Source organism: Anser brachyrhynchus (assembly GCF_964034855.1).
Source record: "Anser brachyrhynchus genome assembly, chromosome: 13".
NCBI classification, from domain to species: Eukaryota; Metazoa; Chordata; class Aves; order Anseriformes; family Anatidae; genus Anser; species Anser brachyrhynchus.
In genome coordinates, this window is record NC_137708.1 from 9,028,917 (window position 1) to 9,050,836 (window position 21,920).

Consider the following 21,920-nt stretch of genomic DNA (forward strand, 5'->3'; position numbering starts at 1 on the left):
GGTAATTGATAAAGAAATATGTTAACATGCCCATGCCCCACCCCAAAAATGCAATATGCATTGGGAAAACATGGCATGCATATTTCCCGAAATGACTGCCAGGTTTGAGATATCCCAATTGTCAGAACCCCCAGCTCCTCCAAGTGGAAAAGCTCTCAAGCTGCAAAATCTCCCCTGCAGACAGGTAAACACAAAGGCGCCAGCTTCCAGAAGAGGTGAATGCCTCTGAATATCTGCAGAGTGTATACAGAATTAGATTGATGTGCTGTGAATATGTTGGGGAAAAGTAACTGGTTAAGAATGGCAGATTACCAGGCAGAGCGCCAGCCTGTTGAAGAAGAGGACCCTGATATTGCTGTATCACCATGTAGCTGGAAACTAAACTGTCCACTTTAAATTATGGTCACATAAAAGAATTTTATTTTTTATATTCACACAAATAATTTTACTTAGTAAATTTCTTGGCTTCCTTTTTTTTATTTCCCATATTTCGTTGCTGGACTCTATCAAGTGAAAAAGCCATGAGAAACATTAAGGCTAATCTTCCACCTAATTTAGGAGACTCTTGGCTCCAAGAGATTATCTTGTCACACTTTCAAATGAATCACTGTCTCAGTTTTGGCCCCATATCTGCAGTATGAAGCATTTCACTGTAAAGCCATTCCTGGGAGCTGAATTCTGACTTTGTCTTGTGAAATTTTCGTTATAACAGATCTTGGAGTGGAATATGTAAAAAACTTTTTCCTTACCTCGTCTTTTTCAAAGTCTTCATCGATTTCAAACACATGACTTGGAATCTTGTCTGGCCTAAAGGATTTGCTGCAATCACAACATTTTCATTTTTAATGACTGGGAAACAAGGATGCACAAAGCCAGCTACCTGATGCTGGCTCCACAACCAACAGTCAAACTGCAGATTACAGAGCACAGCAGAACCGTCCAACTGCAGAAGATTTCAAGAGACCTACAGCCCCTTACAGCTGAAGACATCTAACTTCTGAATGCACTTCACTGAAGCTAAGCACAAGGAGCATGTAATTAACATTCTCTGTATTAGCTGTCTGCCTTTGCAGAGTTTTTGCTGACTTGCGTTTGTGCAACACAGGGATGAAGCAGATCTATCTATCTTCCATCTTGCTAGAAGAGAAGCCAGATCAGACTGCAAGATTATTCACAAATTTTAACACAATTTGTTCAACAGTGTTGCTCCGTTGTTGCTTCACTTCCCTGCAAGATCTTCAGAACAGACCTACTTTGGCCAGACTGTTTCTCCTAAGCCTGATCAAACCACAGTCCCATGACCACGTATTAGTATTCCAAGGGAGCATGACACTTACCATGGCAACATCCGAAAGTCGCCTGAGTATTCCTCATATTTGTAGTTTACCACATGCCAGTCTGAGCTGTAGGTTTTAATGCACTGAAAGGAAAACAATACAGGTATTTGAAAGCTACAGAAAGCATAACAAAACCATGCACAAGTTCAAAAGGTTACAGACTGCTGGGTGATATAAGATGTAAGTATAAGTGGAAAGTGTGAACAAGGCTGCTTCACTTATTTTTGTGCTACCATACAAGATTTCATAAGGAACCTTTTCAGCACAGAGACAAAAATCACACAGCATCTGGACTGCCACACAGCTGCTGATTTCGTATCCACATAGCTCTAACACTTTAAAAAAGGAATAGTGATTTGCAAGGGGACTGCTTTCCAGAAAGCACCAATTTCCTGCCCTCAGAACTATTGTGCCTCTCATTCAACACTGACCGTCACCTGGCATTTACTTCCACTGCACTTGGAGGGAATGGTCTTAGAGAGCAGCAGCAAAACAAACCTGCAGCACTCAGGATGCAGCTAGAGAGGCTGTGCAGCCCAGCCCCTGCCCTGCTGCACGCCCCGCACCTTGCAGCTCAAGCCACACACCTTGTCTGCATACAAAACCTGCTGGAAAGAAGTGCCATACAAGAGGCATGTAGGAACTAGCTAGTGCAGTACCCTGCCAGTGATCAGTGCTTCCCAGGATAAACTAAGTGATCTGCAACCTCATAGACAAGCAGCTACAGCAGAGAATCTTGCTTAAGGGAGAAGGTGCTGAGGACGGGCATCGCATGGACTTTTACCCCTACCTCTTTGACAAAGAGACTCTGAGCTTTCTTCAGAGCATCTTCTGGCACCGTAGACTGGACAGTCCTTCTCTGGCGACTGATAACTGAGATCTGCAGGGAAAAGGAGAAAATGGTTTCAGTGTAAACTGGGTCTTCAGGAATTGATACTTGCTTTAAATAAATATGGCGGGCCCAAATCACCAGTGGGTTGTTTCACTTTTATGTGTTAGTAACGCAGCCAAAATCAACGTGTAGCCAAGCGGGAAATTTTCCAAAGTAAGCAGGACTGGAGATGAATGAGCCTCAAACATGAGAAAGAGCCAGTGCAAACTCACAGACACATCTTCAATCGGAAATATCAGCAGGTCCCGGAGGGGATCACTGTAGATCTGAACTTTGCGTTGAAGGATCACGTTCTCATAGTCCAAGGGTTCAACAACTTTGGTTTTTTCCTGTAGGATGAATAGAAGGTAGAATATTTACAGATGTATAATATATAAAATAACCAGTAACTAACATCTTGTGCCTAATTTGGTCTGACAACTTCAAACCATGTTACCAATGCACTGCTTATTAATTCAACAATCAGATACTTGCATGATACAAGGAACCACTGATGTACATGTATTGCAGTGAGGGAAACAAGGGGTTAAGTTATTTGTGCTTGGTAATAAACTACAGGAAGAAAGCAAGTACCGTGCTGTTCTTCTCCAGGCACTCTAATTTCTTAATGGAGAAAGCAATTCTCCTGGAAAGGCCACAGCTTTAACAGCTACAAGCTTCAGCTTCCACCAGTACGAGCAGCTCACCTGCACAGCTCAGAAGGAATACGGGCTCTACACCAGCTCGAAGCTGGTTTTGCTAGACAAGATGATGAGAGTTGTGCTACCTCTGGAAATGTGCTGCTGGTGGGATGGTAGTAAGCTGGCTGCAATAACCTCCAGTGCAGGAATCTCTCCCTGTGGAAGGAAGATTCCTCCGGAAAGGCTGGAAAGCCCTCTCCGTAAATCACACCTCAGCCACAGCCCACATCTGGAAAACCCTGGGGCCTGGTTTTGCTCACTTACATTTCTGAGAAGCAAGAGGAACTTCTCCATAATCTCTGGAGTCCCCAGTAAAAACTATTAGGAGAATGCCAGTATGCTTAGCATTGCATTACTTCTGTTCATGCTACAAGCCCAGAAAACATAGCTTAAAAATGTTAAAAAAACAAAGACAACTTCCAAAGTAGGAAAACGTCATCTTAGCTGTCCACTCCTAGACTTTGGCTTTCATAAGCAAGAGTCAGGCACTTAGCACTGCAGTTGTCAAAATGACACCAAATCAAACCCATGACCCTGTATGCACAAGAATGCTCATAACAAAAGGGGAAGTAAATTCCAATACATGAACTTTCCCTTGCTTTGAATTCCTACCAGAAGACTGTCGGTGCCTGGCCGTGCTATGGATGGTGTTAACAAAACCCTTCCAGCCTGTGCGATGCCAGGCTGGCACGTGCCCCAGGGAGATAACGCCCTTGCAAGATGGTGTGCTTGGGCGCTTCACCCTTGGAAAAGGAATGTCAGATGCTTCTCCAACAGCAGCAAGATTTACCACACAGTTGATTTTTTTTTTTTTATCCGGATGAACTACTCACATAGCTCCCTGAATTAAAAATTAGACTGGTGGAAGTCTCTTGCTGAAGACAACAAAACCTGCAGCCTAAGAAGATGACTCAAAAATAAGGATTGAAAGCTCAGCACCATATAAAACCACCAGGTAAATAAACAGCTGTGCCACTGAGCATCCAAACAACTCAACATTGCCTGTGACGCATGAGAGAAGAAATCAACATTGTTCTTCCAAAAGCAATCATAGCCAAAGAGTTTCTGTCCTATGCCCTTGGCACCTGAGTCTCCAGGATGCATTAATATGATCAAGCCCTTTGCAGCAAATGTGAGCCACTTGTTTTAATGACAGCTGAGCATCTCTTATGTTGAAGTGGAGCTGGTGCTGGGACTCCGGGGAGAAAGTTGTCACATCAGCAGGTAACAGTCCCAGGGGAGAGCCATTCAGGGGTGGTCATGTTTTAATCTTGTTTTTATCTTTTTCTGAAACACTGTAGAAAATCTTAGTATGTTGATATCTTCTCATACAAAAGCACCTTAAAAAAAAAAAGGAATTGTAGATTTTTTTTTCGCCTTTTTCTGGTATACTTTGGCATGTGGTAAAAAATAATAAAAATCCAGGCTCTGTGGCAGACCTGGATGGTCTGATGGACTGGAACAGCGAAGGCAGATGTCTCTCTGAGGCTGCCTCTGGCCTTTCCCACTCAAAGGGCAGCCCTGCTGAGCAGAGGCTGTTCTTCCATCCCAGGTACTTGCCCAGTAAACTTGTAGTATGTTCAGAAAGCAAAACTGAGATGAAATATTTTCCCCACAGCACTTCAGAAATGCAAAGTGGGTACCTCGCATGACATGTTTCCCAGGACTGCATCCCAGCAGCAGGACAGTATCCCAGCAGCTCACTGAAGGAGGAGAGAGAGGAGCCTATGTGTAATCAAGGCCTGTGTTACTAGTGTAAGTGATGCTTCTGGTCAGGGTGATTTCTGCAGTGGCTTTTGTCAAGCACCCACTCTGCCCTGCTTCTGGCTGCCCACAAAGAAACTCTTACTTTTGACTGAAGAAAATATACCTCCTGCCCAAGGCACTTCTGCATTCAAAACTTCTATTTTCCGTGCCGCTGGAATCCAGCGGGGATTAGCTCAGATATTTGAAACAGCTTCCTCTTAATCGCTCTCTGGAAAACTTTGCTTCACTCCTAATGCAGTCCCAGAAGAAACCTCACAAGCCTCCTGTTGCATGACCAGCAGCAGCACTGTGGCATCCCAGGGAGCAGCCCACCAGGACATGCGTGGGGAAGGGCAGCATTGCCCAGCAGAGAGCCCATGATGTGTGCCAAGCTAGGGGGTTGGGGGGAGTCTGTGATGTGGGGAGGCAAGCGTTGCCAGCCCCAGCACTGTGTGCCACCGGCACAACCACACCTGGAGCTGCTCCTGCTCTGGCAGCCAGGACCTGGTTTACACACGAATCTCGTGTAAAAGGAGATCACCAGAAAATTAGGAGTCCCTAAAAACCAGCAGGAAGATGGAGAGAAGGAACCCCTTTTTTCCTCAGTCAGCCTCACGTTCTTTAAATGCTTCACTGAATTTGGTTAATCATCTGAAGCACAGGTCTTATTTCGTTAGCATGCTACGCACTTCTGCACATTTGCCAAGCCTGGCACATTAACGTGACTTAACACGTTAGGACATTCATGAGCTGCTCTCCTATTTGCAAGTCAGGCATCCCCAAGTCTCAGCCACTCCGCTGCCCAATCCGCCTTTCTCGCTGCCATCACCGCAGCAATCCCAACAACGCTGCCGGCATTAAAGGTCCCACCAGCTCCTGGTCTCGCCTCACCCCAGCAGCAGCTGTAATGATAAATTAGATTCCTTTCCAAGAGCCTTGCACGTTGCTGTGGCATTAAATAGTGGCTTTGGGTACTCTGAATTCAGGCCTCCCAATTCCTCACTTTTTTCAGTCCCGTTTGCAACACGGTTCTGAAATGGACCATGTTCCAGAAGTTGTTGTAAAAGTTATTTTATGGTAACGTTGATGTCAATTACAGGGTAATGACTTCGAGGACCAAAGAGGACCCCTTATTCTCACGTGAGAGGCTTCAAAACCCTTATAGCACTGTCCGCTGCAGCTACAAAAAAGCTTTTTAAAACAACGCCCTGCCGCCCTTCCCCTCTTGTGCGTTTGGTGATACCGGGCAGGAAGCGTGGTGCAGGCTGCTGCAGTGCCAGGGTGGGCGGCCGATTGTCCAGGGAGCTCCAGGAGGCGAGAGGCGGGTGCCAACGGAGATGTCCCCCAGGCGGGTTTGCAGTCCCCACAGGCTTCATTTCTCCTCTGGGGGCTTTAGAAACGCAGTCCCTAGTGCTCTCCTTACCCAGGCTGCATCATTGGCTTGTTGCAGCAAGGAGAGTGCAGGACGAGGGTGGCCACACACAGCAGCCCTCTGTCCCCTGCACCCAGCGCTGCACAACCAACTTGTCCCAGGCCACGAGGGGAACCACAGCAGTGTCTCTAAAGCGAAGCCAAAAGATATAGGTCAAGCTATATGTAAGCAAAGCAACAGCTACCAAAAGGATGTGGCCTGTCGGCCTGCTGCCAAGGAAACACGGACGCCTCCGTCTGTCCAGAACTGCACGGGGCCAGACGTGCTCACGCCCCTGCAAACAGAGCTCCAGAGTAAGTAGGGATATCACAAACATTTTTCATCCTTTGGCCCACCCTAGCGCCCAGTGTCCCATCAGGGCAGGAGATAAAACTTTAAGCCCTGAAAATCAGATTTCAAAGTCTTAGTTTTTCTGATGAGCTTGGTTAACACAGACATCTCCCAGCAGACAAGGCTCAGCCTCACGCTGCCCCGTGCTGTCACAACAGCAGATGGCACCCACCGAAGTCATTACGAAAGCAGAGGAAGAACTATTACACTAAAGCAATTAGAGTCTTAGAAACCACAAATTCCTCCACAGGGAAAGCCAATATCCAAGTGCAAAGAAATGCTGCCAGTCCAGCAACAAAACCAACCCATTTCTGCAGGAAAAAACACCCAGTGATGCCAAAGCAAGCCTGTTCCAGACAGGCATAGAGCAGCTGCTTACCCAGGGCTGGCAGAGGGCTTCTCCGTGCTGCCCTGTGGCTTGCTCCAGCACCCTGTACTAGGGTGGGCAGGAGGGGGAAACTGAGAACACCCAGCAGCAGCTTCCAACCCAAAGCACCGCAACCCAGCGCACTGGGATAAAAACCGGGACTTGCTGGGAAAGACCTCGCAGAGGAGAAAACTAAATTAACGTGATTTTAAATAAAATTTTAATGAGGGGCGCAGTGAGCCCTTGTGGATGAGCCCTCTCACTTCTCTTACAAAAAATGCTGGTTCAATCCCTGCACACCAGACCGTTCCTGAAAACACTGTGTGCTGCTCCCATCTGCTTCTGCCCCGAGAGCGTTGCTCTCGTGAGCACGGGGCTCTGCGGTGCACGAGGGAAAGGGGGGTCTGCAGACCCCGAGCCCCCATCCAGGTCAGGTCACGAGGCTCCTCTTGGACAACAGCACAGGCAAAACAACAGCCAATCTATTACAGTATTGACTCACCACCAAGAAGCAAGTTGGCTGGCATTTTAACAGGAAATTCAATTGAATTACTTCAACAGAAACATGCCCACAGACGCCAACGCTAGGCTCTGCCTTCGTCCAAGCACAAGCACAAAGAGCTGGGCCCCAGGAAAACCCCAAGTGAAGGTTCCCAACCTCGCTGCTCTGCTTGCCCAGCCGAGAAAAAAGCACGAGAGCAAACCTCCGCTGAACAGATACCACGAGATAGTGGTGAAGGAAAGCATTAGCAAGGGAATAACCCATTAACCAAAATGAGGGAATCTGGAGCAGTCAGACTGAATTGTCTCCTTTCTGCATCCATTTGCAAAGCTTATCAAACTCCTTATATTTGCTTTATAAACAAGGGTACACAACAACACCTGGACATATTCATACTGGGAAGGACATTTCTATTTTCAACTTTAATGGCTCAAAAACGAGTGACCATCTGCCTTCTACTGTCCCGCATTTGTACACTGTACAAATGTGCAACTTTTGTTGCACAATAAAAGCTTATTCTATGATTAATGTCTTTCTGAGATCCTTTTCTCCCATAATTACAAGAAATATAATCAAATTGACACAACTGTACAGAAAGTGAAGGAAAAATGTTTTGCTCAAGGATATTTTAAAACGGAAACCAAAGGAAAACTATCAGAAAGTATGCATATTTTCAGTCCTTTCAGGCTGTCTCTTATTTAAAACAAACAATATAAAAAATATGAAATAATAAAATAAAAAAATATAAAAAATAAAACAATTTGATGGCAAACCCGCCTGGTTTGGCTCTGTTTTAACCACTATGCTCGTCTGTTTGCGTTGACACGAGCCCCACGTTGGCTGCCAGCGCACGTTTCCCATTGCACAGCGGAAGCCAGCCCCAGAAAAACCCACAGCCCCAGCGCAACGGCTGCACGGCGCTCGGCTTTCGCTTCTCCCTGCGAGTGCCGCTTTGCTAACGGCTAGCGCACGCGTTGCTTCTGGGCTTGCCCTGCGTGATGCTCAGCCATTCCTGCAGCACTTCCCTCGCACCTCTCACTGGAAAGCTTGCAGGCTCAGCAGCGCCCGGGACATCAGTTTCTCACTTCCTCAGAAGGGAAGCGTCAGCCAGCGGCACGAATCCATGCTCACGAAGCAGCTAGAGACACAAGGGATGCGTATATTAAAAGCAATGCTTATTTAAGGTACCTGAGAGAAAAGGAAATAGCGCAGACCACGTGTACATGTAAATGTATTGCCTCGCACTGTACAACTGTTCTGCAAAATTTAGTGAGGATTTTATAGCTGATTTATTTACTGCTTCATCTGTTGCAATCTGGTAATGCACTTACGTGCAAAGCCTAGCGAAGCCCAAATTTTAAAACAAACCCCAAGGGGCCAAGTAGGTGAGATACACAGAAAACAGACAACAAATTAAATCTGGGGAATTGATTCAAAGCTAAAGGGGCAAATAAAGGAGGTGCACAACTACCCCTGCCCGTAACAGTCACAGTCGCATCACTTCTGAGACTGGCAGCAGCCCTTGTCAGGGAGGGACCACTTCCTACCACAGTACGCAATCTGGAAGTGCAGAGATACCACTCAGAGAAGAAAACTCCTTAACTGGGGTTTTGCTCACGAAACCTGACAGTCCATGGGAGAATTTATATGGAATCTGGGAACTGAGAAAACCCATTTGGCAACCTGTATGGACACGCAGAACTGAGGAATTTCTATCCATAGAAAAACTTTTCCAAAGCCAAGGGTTCAAAGATCACAAGTCATAGCACTCTCAGATCGTGTGGTCCTGAAGAGTTTTTTGGTTTTGTTTTTATTTATTTAAGTAGCACATTGGTAACTTTTCGCTTTCTCTGCTCCCAGTTCCTGCACTGCTGTCTGATTACATTTACAGGCTCTAGCTCAAGCTTGCGAGAGGGCCAGAGCACTTCATTTAAAAAAGCTGAGATTCACACACAACTCATTATTCCAGGAACCTGGGCATAAGGAAGAAAAACAAAAAGTGAGAGACCCTGAGCTTGCCTTTTCAACGTCTGGAACCGTTGTAACCCAGTGCAAAACGAAACAATATCTGAAGCAGAGGAGAGAAGAAAGAGGCGGAAATGGAGAAACAGGGGAGGAAGGGCAAACAGGGCGACAGCGTTAGTCAGCACAGATGGCAGCAGTCACAACACGACGCAGCCTTGCTGCTGCCAAGGGGTTTGCGGGCTTCTTAGCAAAGCCACATTTTGAGGAGAAACCAGGAGGGAGGCAATGAGGCAGCTCTCACTGGGTGGTGGGGAGCTCCTGCCTACGAGTCTGCTGCAAACCCAGCCCTCAGCTGGATGGAACGGCCCGGCACAGTAAGAGATGCGCAGAGATGTGCTACAGTAAAACCACAGGGATGAGAAACAGTCAATAAAGTGGGGTAGGAGCAGGCCAAAACTATTTTTACACTGGCCAGAGAGAAGGAAGTTTAGAAACACGAGACAAATGCCCAGACAGGAATCCTGGCTGTGCTGGAGGCACAAAAACCCTGCGTCGCAGGAAGGGTGCAGGACTCTGCTGTAACCCTGACCCAAAAGCTCTCCGAGGGCTTCGTGTGAAGGACGTGCAGAGCTTACAGGTGGAGGGGTCGGGTGCACAGGAGGAAGCTCTTCAGAAGGCCGAGATGAGTCTGGAGACAGGGGCTGGAAAAAAGCTTCCTCCCATGCAGCTTTTATGGGTTTTTCTCAGTTGTTTGCTCCTCTTCCAGCAGCAAACAGATCCCCTCTGCAGCAGCACAGGCTCGCTGAGGAGATGTTAGGTGATGCCTTCAGCAGGGTGCCCCAGCAGTGCTCATCCTATACCCTGGCATCCTATGTCCAGGCTCAAACCCAGCCCTTCCTCATGAGGAGCAGAGGGAAGGATCAGTGCATCCATCTCTGTGTCAGCAGAGCTGCACCTGCATCCAGCTGAGCATCTGCTGCAGAGCATGCGAGATGGAAACACAGCGCAGCTTTGATTTTCTCTTCTGAAAATAATAGCGTTAATAGAAATTGGCAAAAAGCTACTGGTTTCCATGGGACAGCTGAATTTCTGCCAGATAGGAATTCTCAAAACATTCTGTAAGCACAGGCATGCTAAAAAAGGGAAATAGTAATTATAACGACAATAATGCATGATATTTATATAAGTTCTTAACTACAGCATCCCAAAGTGCTTTTCAGATGTCACTGGTATTTCATCATTTATTTATGTAGTATCAGTTTTATATTTAGCAACCATCTCCAGAAGATCCAGCTTCAGAACATCTGAAAACAATTAATTGCACACAAGCAGAACCCCTCCCTTTCCTGCCTGCTCTTGAAAACCCTTGTTTTTCACTCAAGAAATCTCGCTCGCCCCGGGCCGAGCCAACTGGGCGGCCGCTCCCCGCAGGCGAGCAGCCCCGGGAGGAGGCGAGCTGCTTCTCTGCCCGGCCGGGCGCCAGCTGAGCGCCAGCCCATGCAGCGCCGCAGGGGGAACCGAAGCAGGAAGTCGCAATCTGGTTTTGGGTTGCCTTAGCAATAGAGTGAACACCCACAACAGTGAAGTCAGGCCCCAGGGATGTCGGTGGTGACTTAACCAGCTCAGGAAATCGTGTCAGCTCCCATCTCGGCTCCGTCTTCGGGCTGCAGTGGCTGCAAAGTTAAACCACGTTCTCCCCAGTAAACACATGGTGGCTGAGTGCTCCAGGAGGGCCTCTGTAGCTGCTGGACAGGCTCCGCAATGCTTCAGCTCGGCCGCAGATGAAATACTGTTGTTGATGGAAGCACCTCCAAGTTTCTCCCAGGTGAAGACATCCGCACGAGCTCCAGCATTATTCAAAGGGACAAGGGAGCGTGGAGAAAGAGGTGGAACTGCAAGGGAAAACCTGAGCCCAGTGCAACTTTCCTGAAGCCCCAACCTGCTGTGGGAAGAGCCAAGGCAATCATCTCCCTGATGATTGATGATTGATGAGAGGTGGAGACTCCTTTCTCCTCTCCTGATTCTGCATGCAGCCTGCAGCAACTCTGCAGATGTGCAGGGTTGAATTGCACAAAAATCAACACTCGTGGATTCCCCAGTTCTACCAAACACCCGAGAGAAGCCACAGCTTCTGCCATGCTGCGGGACCTTGCTGCTGCCTGGGTACCCCCGCCCCAAGCCCTCGGCATACAGGCTGCAGTCCATGGCCTTCATCTGCACCCTGCTTGCACAGCTCTAACCTGCATCCCAGGCTCCCGACTGCTGCCAAAATGTAGGAGGGAGGATGGAGTGCTCTGGACTGAAGCAGGTAGGGTCTCCTTCCACACACAGCTGTTCTCCAGGGATAGCCCTGTGGCAGGAGTTATTAATAGGAGGGAGAAAGAAATTGCAGTTCAGCAAGAAAGGAGACAGGGGTGAGAAAGGGGTTAGGAACAAGCAGACCTGACCCCATTAGAGAAGCAGCAGGATGCAGGGAAAAATGTTAGAGATGAGACAGGGCTGCGCTGAAGGGAAGAGGAGTCAGCAAGGGAAAGCTTTGATTTGTACTTTTTAAGGGAATGAAAGAGATGGAGGGAGATGGCAACAGGGAAAGACACTCCAGCCTTTCTAAGATGACAGCAGTGCCCAAAAAGGCGTACAAAACCATCCTTCTCTTCCTTGGCCAGAACAGCAGTGAGGAGGCCAATTAAACAGGGAAATCTAAAACCACGCATATGCCCCAGGAGTGGTTGCTGTTCAGCTGCCGTGTGTGATTGTGATTTGCATTCTTAGGCCACAGAAATGTCAAAAGCTTTGTGCAATTTTGCATCATTAGAGATGATAAATCAGTGTGCAAAGACTTAAGTGAAACACTCTAAGAGCCACCAAACGGCCTATATGAAAGGATGCTACAATATGCGCTACAGCAGCCCAGGTTCAAATGATCCTGGTCCTGGGAGGGACTCTGCAAATATCCTCAGATACCAGAAAGAGATGAAACAAAGCCCTAGAACTGTCCCCTCGCTGGATTTTGAGTGCGCCAAATCCCCAGCTGCATTGCTGGCACTAGCTGCAGGCACCAAGAACAACCATCTGTTCCAGGCGTTTCACTGCATTGACGGTGGCAGGTCGGGGCAGATGCTGTCGATGCAGGGACACCTGCAATTTCATGACACTGCCTCTGGCACAGGACAAACCGCTCTCAGCCTTGTCCAACAAGCGCTAAAGCCCTGGCCACACAGCCAGCAAAACGTGGCAAGAGGTATATGCACACGAGTTTAAGGGCTGCCTGGTTTGCTCTCTTCCTCAGACGAATCGTATTTAAATGATGCTTTGGGAAGGATAGGATTTAATGCCTACCAGAAGCTTGCTGTAGTCTCCAAAACCCTCCAGAAAAGGCTGTAGTGACCACAGCTCAGACTACAGTACCCATTCCTCAGCACACAGGCATGCACGGGGGAGGTATTGCTCTCTCTTCCGGACTGGGCGTTGGTAAGAGATTCGCTGGAGATTTGCTAAGAAGCGGCCCCAAATAGCTGTGTGGTGTAGCAGGGGCCTTGCTCCTCCCTGTAAAGTGGTGCCCTTCATCCAGAGCACACCCCAGCTGCGCTCAGGCAGGAACAAACCAGGCCACTTCCACTGCATGCGCTGCCCAAGGCCATGTCACAGCAACCAGCCGATGCTGAGCAAAATTCAGCCCTTCACAGTACACAAGCCCCGATTCGGGAAAGTATGTGATTAATTTTAAGAATGCGTTTAAGTGTTTTCTTGACTAAGCCCCTGTGAGTAATCATCTCACCGTGTGCACTTCCACAGAAGTCACTCGAGCAAGCGGTAGTGGCAGCCTCTGGAGGCAGCCAGCCGCAGCAGGAAAGCCTGCCCCAGCTGAACCGGCAGCAAAACTCCCACCCACTGAAGTAAGGGCTGAATTTCCTCCCTCGTCTCCAGTACGTCTCTTTTTTCTATTGAAGTTATGCAAACACAGAGTACTGACTACACCCAAGGGGGAACATGCATATAATGTGTCTCTCTTGAGCACTAAGATCGCTACGAGCAGTGCGTATAAACAGTCTGCACATTGATCAAAGCAAATTTAGCTTATTAAAAGAGGATTCTATGCAGAAAGCTGATTTCCCCTGCATGAGTATAAATTCAGTCACATACAATATAGATTAAGATGTTAAAAAAAAAAAAAAAGAAAAAAACACAGAAAGAACAAAGTGCCTTTTTGCTTCCAGTCAAAACCTTCTTAATATCATTCTTTGGGAGCTTTTTATCTCCTATTTTGTGTCTGCCTGAAACCGAGCGACACATACCAACCCAGTCCCACCAGGATCAAACAAAAGCCACCTTCTCCTCCTGGCGTGCCGCCCACAGTCTCATGGCGCGGTTACAGGGAGCACATCCCGTCGCACCGCATAACACAGGAGGGAAGGTGCTCTCGGTTTGAATACATCTGTACGGCAAGGATTGACGCAGTTGTTTGCAAGCAGAGGTTCTCCCGCATTGCAATTGCTGGGAGCTCAGGTGCTGCCAGACGTGTGGCTGAGAGCTGTGAGCGTGCCAGAGCGCGTGGGGCACACGGCACCAAGCTGTGTCTGCGTGCACGGGACACATGGCACCGAGCTGCGCCTCGGGATGCCCCGCAGAGCGGGCTGACACCCAGCTTGGGGAAAGCCTGCACAGCTGCAGCTGCCCAGGTACGATGCTCTGGGTCTGCATCCTGTGTAAACCTCTGTGGTGAAGCAGTGAATGCGTCTTCAGTTAATCTGCATAGAAACGACCTAAAGAAAATCAGAATATTTGGGGGATACTTGCAATTACCACCAGATGACTGGTTTTGGCCGCACTGTGGGAAAATGGATTGCCTGGGTTTTGTCAAACGCTTCTTCCTCTGATCTCACATCTCCCGCATTTCATTTCTCTGTCGCAGCACAGCGAAGGACACCTTTGGAAAGCTTGCAACTGGCTTGAGACCACCCTCACCCCGCCGGGGCCCAGCCGCTGCTGAGTGCACGGCTCCTGTGAGGTGGGGAGGCACGGGGAAGCCTTGGCCTTACGCTCACCCAGGCCCAACAATGCAAGTGACCACGTGCAGCCGATCTGGGTCCTGAGGCAGAAGGCAGAGCCTTTGCTATTCTTCTGGCAGCGCCACAGATTACGGATCTCATTCAAGCACACGCGCTCTGCTCAACTCTACAATACCCCATAGCGTTTTGAGCGGAAAGCAAAGATGGGGCAAAAAGGAGAGGTGCACAGGCACCTCTGCCAGACCGGGGAGCACAGGGCTGCATCCTCCTGGTGAGGGCTGAGCTCTGTCCCGCAGCGCTCCCGTGGCTGCGCAGGTCCGACCATGGCGGGCGGCTCCATGCAGGTTTCCCCTGCCTCACCACACGACCTTCACATTAATAGTCAGCAACATCCCAAACGTGGAGAGGAGGGAGATTTCACTGAATATCTGAGCCAAAGCCACCAGTGTCTATTCACTGTCGAAGGTCCCCTGGCTGCTCCTTTTCTTGCCTGAGGTCTGGCCTCGCTACCCCTCTCAGATAGCATCAGCACTTTGTACTCTGGCTCTGAAGTTGCAGTTTTAACACAGTATTTTACTATTGGTGCCCCAAGGTTTAAACTGCAGGTAATCCCTTGGTTAAGAGTGGTGTCAGTTATCACACTTGTGCTTTGACTGTTCCTCTCTTTAACCAAATCTTGAATTTTTTTCCTTCATTGTTTTGCATGTCATTTATCCCACCAGACAATTTAATGCTTTTGCATTTTTCTATTTCAACAGTGACCTTGTTTGTCTGTTATTCTGCCAAATCTCTGTCCAATGATTTATAATCGGTAGCATGCATCCGGGGCCATTCAAAGCTGAATTTGATACAATCTGCCCTGCAGCTTTGCAAAGAAAAGTGTGCAGGCAGAATCGGGGTTCCCACATGCCCTGGTGCCTGCAGCACCCTAGGTGCTTGCAGCAGCGCTTTGTAGGGCTGTGTGTGCTTTCAAGGGATTCCTGCTGAAGTCTTTTTTCTTGCCAAGACCTCCTCTACGCAGCCCGTCTGTGAACGTGACGCAAGGCCCGAATGACAGCCAGGACACTGGGAACACCAGCACAGGAAGAAGAAACAGAACGGCACCAAGTGAAAGCTGCGCTTCATCCTTCCCCATCCAGGGGGACTGAAGTGCCCCGGGCTCCCCACCACAGCCTAGCCTTTCACTGCTACAGATCAGGACCACAGCTCCCCTGAAATCATGACAGGAAGAGCAATGGCTGCATCCTAGCAGCTGGTGCAAAGGGCAACGGGCGGGACATGGGCAACCCAGGCCACCTCAGGAAGGCTGGGGGTGAAGCTCTGGGCAGCCTCTCTTTGCTGGGAAGCCCAAGCACCACCCTTTCTGCTGCTTCCCTTTCGCAAAAGAGCAAAGCCCTGCCAGAAGTTAGCGACAAAGCTCGCATTGACTTCACTCCAGGTTCGCACACCAAAGAGAAGAACAAATATTCTCGTGGCGCTAGATGAGCATAAACGGGAAACCAGGAACAGAAACAACGCCGCATGAGCTGCATCGCACCTGCATCACACCAGATGTCCCACTCGCTCGGGGTGGCCTTGCAGGAGCACGCTGTTCCTGGCTGGAGATGCGTCTCCTTTGACGCACAAATTATGGCTCCACACAGGCTGACCTTTTCTGTGACGTTAAAGGTTCTCCTCGCTGAGATGTTTTGCTTTAGCAGTATTTCATTCACTGACTGCAAATGGCGTCTTACTCCAGACAGTTCCTCCTCTCGAGGGAGTGCCTTGAATGCCCAAAATGCTGAGCTCCATCTACACAGTAATGGACCCTTATGGTGCCCGCTCCTCCTGCAGGTGAAGTTGTGTGATCTGGCACGTACAGCGTTAGCTCTGCTCCCCACCCCTTGTCTCATCCGTGCTCACCAGCACAGATCTCCGTGGACTCAGCTCCAGCCAGCACACCCCAGCACGGACATCCATCCCTTCCTCACAAGCGTGATGATCTAGCAGGTGGAGAGGAACCACCTTGTCCTTGGAGAAGCCTGGGGAGTACGCACCTCACACATAATCACTGCAGGTGTCCAAAGTGCTATCTGAGACAGTCCTTAAGCTTATACCACCTCCTTCCCCAGTCCCTGAACGCTGCAGCATCTTACGGCTCTTCCTAGGGATGCAGAAGTGCTGGGATTTATCCCTTGCCACTGAACTGTCAAAAGCAGGAAACTCTGCCAAGCCTCGGGAATCAGAGACACCTTCCCTCACCCTCCTCCGGCGCTTGGCTGCGAACACACTGAGCAGCACAGCAGCCCTGGGGGATTTGCCTGTCTGAAAGAGAATGAGATAGAGTTGGCAGGAACGGTGTGGGCAATGAAACCCTAGAGAGGCTCTGAGAGAGAGTGGCTGCTGACAGCTGCTGGACTCCGCTGGCTCCTTTGGGTTGCTGTCAGGATTTCATTTATTTTCATCTGCAGTCCCACCTAACCCTTCAGTCTGTTACAGAGGGCACCCTGCACAGGCCTTGTGTAACCGTTTGCCTGTAGGATACCAAAGCTCTTCAGGTCCCAAACAAGCTCATTTTTAACAAGGCTCCATCAGTTTCTACAAAGCATTCTCTATGCATTGTTGATGAAAGAGTGAAAGCAAACCCCAAAGGAGCCTCTAAAGATCCCTGAACAACTGCATGCAGGAAACAATAGCCTTGGCACAAGGAAATCAGACTGTATTATTACCATGATTTTTTTTTCCAGCCCTAGTAATTAACAAATTTACAAGAAAACTCTATTTTAAGGAGAACTGTTAAAAAACCTCCACTTACTTAGCTCACACACCATTTAATGTGCCAACAGAAAACGAATAGGAATTATTCACTGAAGTTGTATTGTACTTTCTGCACATCCCACTGAACAACCTTCCATCAAAGTCAAGGTCAAGCGTGACCGCATGCTAGAGTAATTCAATGAGCAGCAGCGAAATACATCCAACAAAGCCCGGGGAAGCTTTGAACTGACCCAAGCATCCACCCAGGGTACCACAGCTAACATTTGCACAGCTGTGAGCACAACAAGGACAACCTGCTGCAGCATCCCCCACGCAGGGATGAAACGCATCTGGGAAAGCACATGGCTTTTGCCCCGGACGTTCGAGCGCGATTCCTGGGATACATCAGACTGCCCGCTTACGCCAATGCCCACACCTCTCCCACCTCGCCAGGCTGTGCCCTTCAGCCCTGCCCTATTTGTTTACCAAATTCACGTTGCCTGCACCCTACCAGGGTGAGCTCCAGCACCTGTTCGCTCGCTGCCCTGCACCGACGGCTTCTTACTAATTCCCGTTCCCGTTACGGGAGCGCTACCTAACCCTGATCCTACGTGACAGCAGTGCCCGGTTCCTGCGGTCCTCGCGTCTCTGAGCGACGTTCAGACGGGCACGGGGACCGCAGGCCGCAAGCAGGGTCGAAGGCAGGAGGGCACGGCACGGCACGGCACACGCGGAGGACCCGACGGGAATTCTGCCCCATCCCGCGCCTTGCCCAGCCCACCCCCACCTACCCCAGCCCCAGCCCCAGCCCTTTCCTTTTCCTCTTCCCCTGCTCTGAGCATCCCCTGCCGCTCTCTGCCCCTTCCGCCGCCGCCGCTCCCCGGCCTGGGCGCGGCCCCTCCCGGCTGCCCCGCCGGGAGCTGCCCAAGGTACCGCCGCGCCGCGCCGAGCCGAGCCGAACCGAGCCGTGCCGGGCTGCCCGCCGCGCCCCGCACTCACCAGGACGAAGGAGCTGCGCACCGCCTCCGACACGCTCTGCCGCAGCTCGGCGGCCGTGCCCGGCTTGCTGAGCCGCTTGGTGAACTTCCTCACCTCCGCCATGGCGGCATGGTCCGCGCCGAGCCGAGCCGAGCCGAGCCGAGCCGAGCGGGGCCGCGCCGCGGGCTGCTGCGGGCGGGCGGGGCCGGGCCGGGCCGGGCCGGGCCGGGGGCGGGCGGAGCCGCGCGGCGGCGGCGGGCGGGGCCGGGGAGGGCCCGAGCTCGGCTCCCGCCCCCGGCGCGGCCCCGCTTTGTCCCCGCGGCAGGTGCCGCCCGGCCGGGGTCCGCCGGCTCCGCGCAGCTCTGCCCCAGCTGGCTCCCTGGGACCCCCAGCTGGAGCCGGGACGAGGGCCTGCCCGTTCCTGAGCCTCTCCGACCTACGGGGTTGCGATGACAGCGGCCGCCAGCCCAGCGCCCTGGCTGCAAAAGCAAGAAAAGCAGCGGGTGGGGAAGGAAGGGTCCTTAGGACTGCCTTTAATTCCTGGTCCCGCTTGCTTTAGCAGCGTGCATTGTTCTAAGGATGGTGGTTTTGAAATTACCACAGCGGTAGAGAGATCCATTGATTTTTTATTTTTAAATATATATTTTGCTCCTTAATACCTTTCTTTTAAATGCTTTCGCTTATTTTTTATTGTGTGCTTTGTCTTCGCTGTAAAATATTGAATGGAACAGAGCTGCCTGGTAGTCACAGCGTTAAGGAATTTACACACGTTGTGCCATATGGCTGATTAAATACTATGCACAAGGACTCCACTGGAATTAGAGGCACGCTGTCAGTCACACAACGTATAGAGAAATTGGTGAGATTGTGAGAGCCAGGCTGTAGGGGGGCAATGAATACAGCTATTATGATCCAAACCATTGCAAATGTTATTTGTGACTTCTAAAGCATGCAAGACAGTTATTGTTCTGCTTTTTAGGAGTTCACTGAAGGGGCAGCAGACATCACTTCATATTAAGCATTGCTCTGATTTTCTACACCAGCGGCAAAACAAATCTAAAAGTTTATCCTTTATTATAAAATATCTACTAGATGAGGGACAGGAAAAGAAGGGGGCTATTAGCTGGAGAATTCGCATTTTCACAAGCATCCCTTCATTAGGCTTTTCCAAATCTGTCTAAATTCCTTCTAAAGAAGCAATAAGCTTTGCGAAAAACAATTCCAGCTGCAGAGCACTGAGGTTCACTTCCTTATCCCTTCACCCGTGCACATTCTTGCAGAGATTTTGCCAGCTAAAGTGCCACACTACACAGCCCCAGCGACCGCACTGTGCTGAGCTGGGCTATGGCAATACTGGTGAATAACACAGGTTGGGTCTCAGCCACCTGGCTGTGAGAGGACAGGGAACACAGCACAGCTTGTGGCTGTACGGCTGCTTGTCCCAGAACAGGGCAGCCTCTTTCATGCTGCCTGCAGGGAAGAGCCCCAGCCCCTGTGGTTGCTTAGGGCAGCCTGGGCACCACAGGAGAGCATCAGCCAGCACAGCACCTAAGATCGAGGACCAGCACTTACAGCAGTGTCATTCCTGTCTTTGATTTGCTAGATTAGGAAGAGCTCTAAGAACTAGAGCATTTGCCAAGGGGCTAAGAAGAGCGTTGTGATGGGTCACTTGAAATAAAATCATCCCTAGAGCACCCACCCTTGTTTATGCAGTCAGAAGCAAGAACTTTCCAGTAAGGTTATGAGCTTGGTGTGGTGCCAGCGAGGAGCTGCGTCTGATCAGCTGCACATCAGCATTCCACTCGAAGGAGCTAAGAAGCCATGGAAGACCAGCAAACAGTGAGGCTGTTTTTTGGAGCTAAGCGTGAAAACAAAAGGAAAACAGAAATAATGGGAAGGACACATCACATGAAAACAACACGCAGAAAGCTCTGACTCCCTCTCAGGAAGTTCAAACATCAGAATATGAGTTTCAAGCACAAGGAGTACTAAGGCAAGATAACAGCAGCCACAGCATCACTGCAACAAAATTATAACAACAATTATTATAACTGCAAAAAGCCCAAGGTTGCAGGACTTTTATCTCCTTCTGCATGGGGAAGAAAGGCCAGTGATGGTTATTCAGCATTAAAAAAAAAAAAACACAAAAACAAACAAACAAACCCCATGCAGTAGGATTCTGGAGGTGCTGAAGCACTGCCTCAGATAATCAAACTTTCTTGAATTTAGCCTGCCAAAGGGAACTTGCAGCCTCAACTGCGCTGACATTTTCACCTCTTCATTGAGGCTACAGCCTTGAGATCTCTCACAGCGTTCTGTTCCCAAAGAAGGGCAGAAAACACAGGTCTTTACAAAATACAGGCATCATTAAAATTGCTCCCAGTTTCATTTTTCAAAAAACAGTTTAGTAAAATATTTTTTCAGTGCATGCCTTAATAATGCCCAGGCTGCTGCCTTCTTCCGTGTAAGCATCAGCAGCCTCTCCTTTGCCTTCAGAAGATTCCAAGAAGAGCACCCAGCACCAGGCTCTCCAGCTGATGCGTTACAGCTGACGGATCGGCTGCCTTTTTCCCAGGCATGTGCGTTTACTGGGAGCACAGGAACTGCAATGAACACCAGGTTTTCTGAAGAAAGAAATAGTCTTTGCTGCAGCCCAAGGTTGCCTTTAGGATAGCTCTTCCTGCTTCCTTTGTCTGTCACCCTTCGCTCATCAAGGTCAGGCAGGGAACTCCTCTTTCTGAGGAAAGAGGCAAATTCAACAGCCTGAATATAGAAATGTACTCTGCTACTGACCAGGCTTTATAGTCTACCCAACCCAAAAGGAAATTTCAATAAAATATAAGTATCAGCACAGACACAACCAAAAAAAAAAAAGCAGAACCCCTAAAACAACATGGAGTTCACAGCCAGAAGAGAACTCACAGCTGATCCCAAACTACCTCCAGCCTGTATCAGCTTTTAACTTTGACTACCAGCTTTAAAAACAAGCCTGAAACATCCTCAGGGCAAGCACAGAATTAATGACATATCAGAAACCACAAGGGGTTTTCAGTGCTTTGCATTGTCTGTGCTGATGGTGACAGCCCACAGTATCAGGGTGTGGGTGAAGAGCTGTCCAGGCTAGTTTGACCTTCAGCCAGAGATTTGAAGGGAAGGGAGGGATGCTGGCATACTACAGAAATCCTTTCACCCTGGAAATCCAAATGTTCCCACAAAAAAGCGTAGACTGGCAATCCAAGATGACAGGAAAAAAAAATTACCTCTTTACGTGACTTTCTAGACAGTTAAAATCTTAATGACATCCATTCCAGCTTCCCAAGTCATCAGAGATGTCTGCACCTGCCTGGCTGATCAGAGGGTGAGCAACAGCACCAGCTCACAGTGAACTGGGAGGAGATACACTGGAAGGTATAACCAACATGGGTGAAGCAGCTCTCCTGCCAGCTCCTTCCCTAGGTCTGATGGACAGAACAGACTACAAGAAAACAAGATTTGCAAAGGACATCGTAATAGACTAACAACAGAACCTTCCCCACTTATCAGTAGCATTGTGACATGGAAGATGCACTAAGGGACAATGAATTTTGGGGTAATGGACAACAGTCTGTAGCTGACGCTAATATATGATCCAGAACCCTATTTATGGGACTCCCGAATCAGCTCTGAAAATCTCTCAGAAAAGCTGAAGGGTTAGAAGCAGGTTTAGGATTTCATTTCTCATGAGCCATCCAAGGTAAAAGACACTTAATATCATTAGCAAATAATCCTGTTTAGAACTGCCTTCACTGGTTACCTGTGGGCCTTTTTATCACTGTCAAATGGGCCTATCCCAGAAAAACACTTAACGAAGTAACTAACCGTAAGTAGGTGATTAATCCCATTGTTTCACTTCATTGGATAGTAGCCTGCATTCCTGCAGTGAACCTGCAGGACTCAGTAACCCAGA

At 49.2% G+C, this 21,920-nt stretch overlaps 1 protein-coding gene across 2 annotated transcripts in view; it reads right to left on the reverse strand.

Moving 5' to 3' along the window:
* Window positions 1–18,194, reverse strand: part of DOCK11 (dedicator of cytokinesis 11) — a 79,866-nt gene extending 61,672 nt beyond the window's left edge. For both annotated transcript variants that reach the window (XM_080553589.1, XM_080553588.1), the window contains exons 1-5: window positions 17,996–18,194; window positions 2,442–2,558; window positions 2,128–2,217; window positions 1,338–1,420; window positions 750–819 (exon numbers count right to left, since the gene is read on the reverse strand). In XM_080553589.1, coding sequence (XP_080409715.1) covers window positions 750–819; window positions 1,338–1,420; window positions 2,128–2,217; window positions 2,442–2,558; window positions 17,996–18,097 — 462 coding nt within the window. In that variant the 5' untranslated portion in view covers window positions 18,098–18,194. The remainder of the gene's footprint in view (window positions 1–749; window positions 820–1,337; window positions 1,421–2,127; window positions 2,218–2,441; window positions 2,559–17,995) is intronic.
* Between the last annotated feature and the right edge of the window lie 3,726 nt (window positions 18,195–21,920).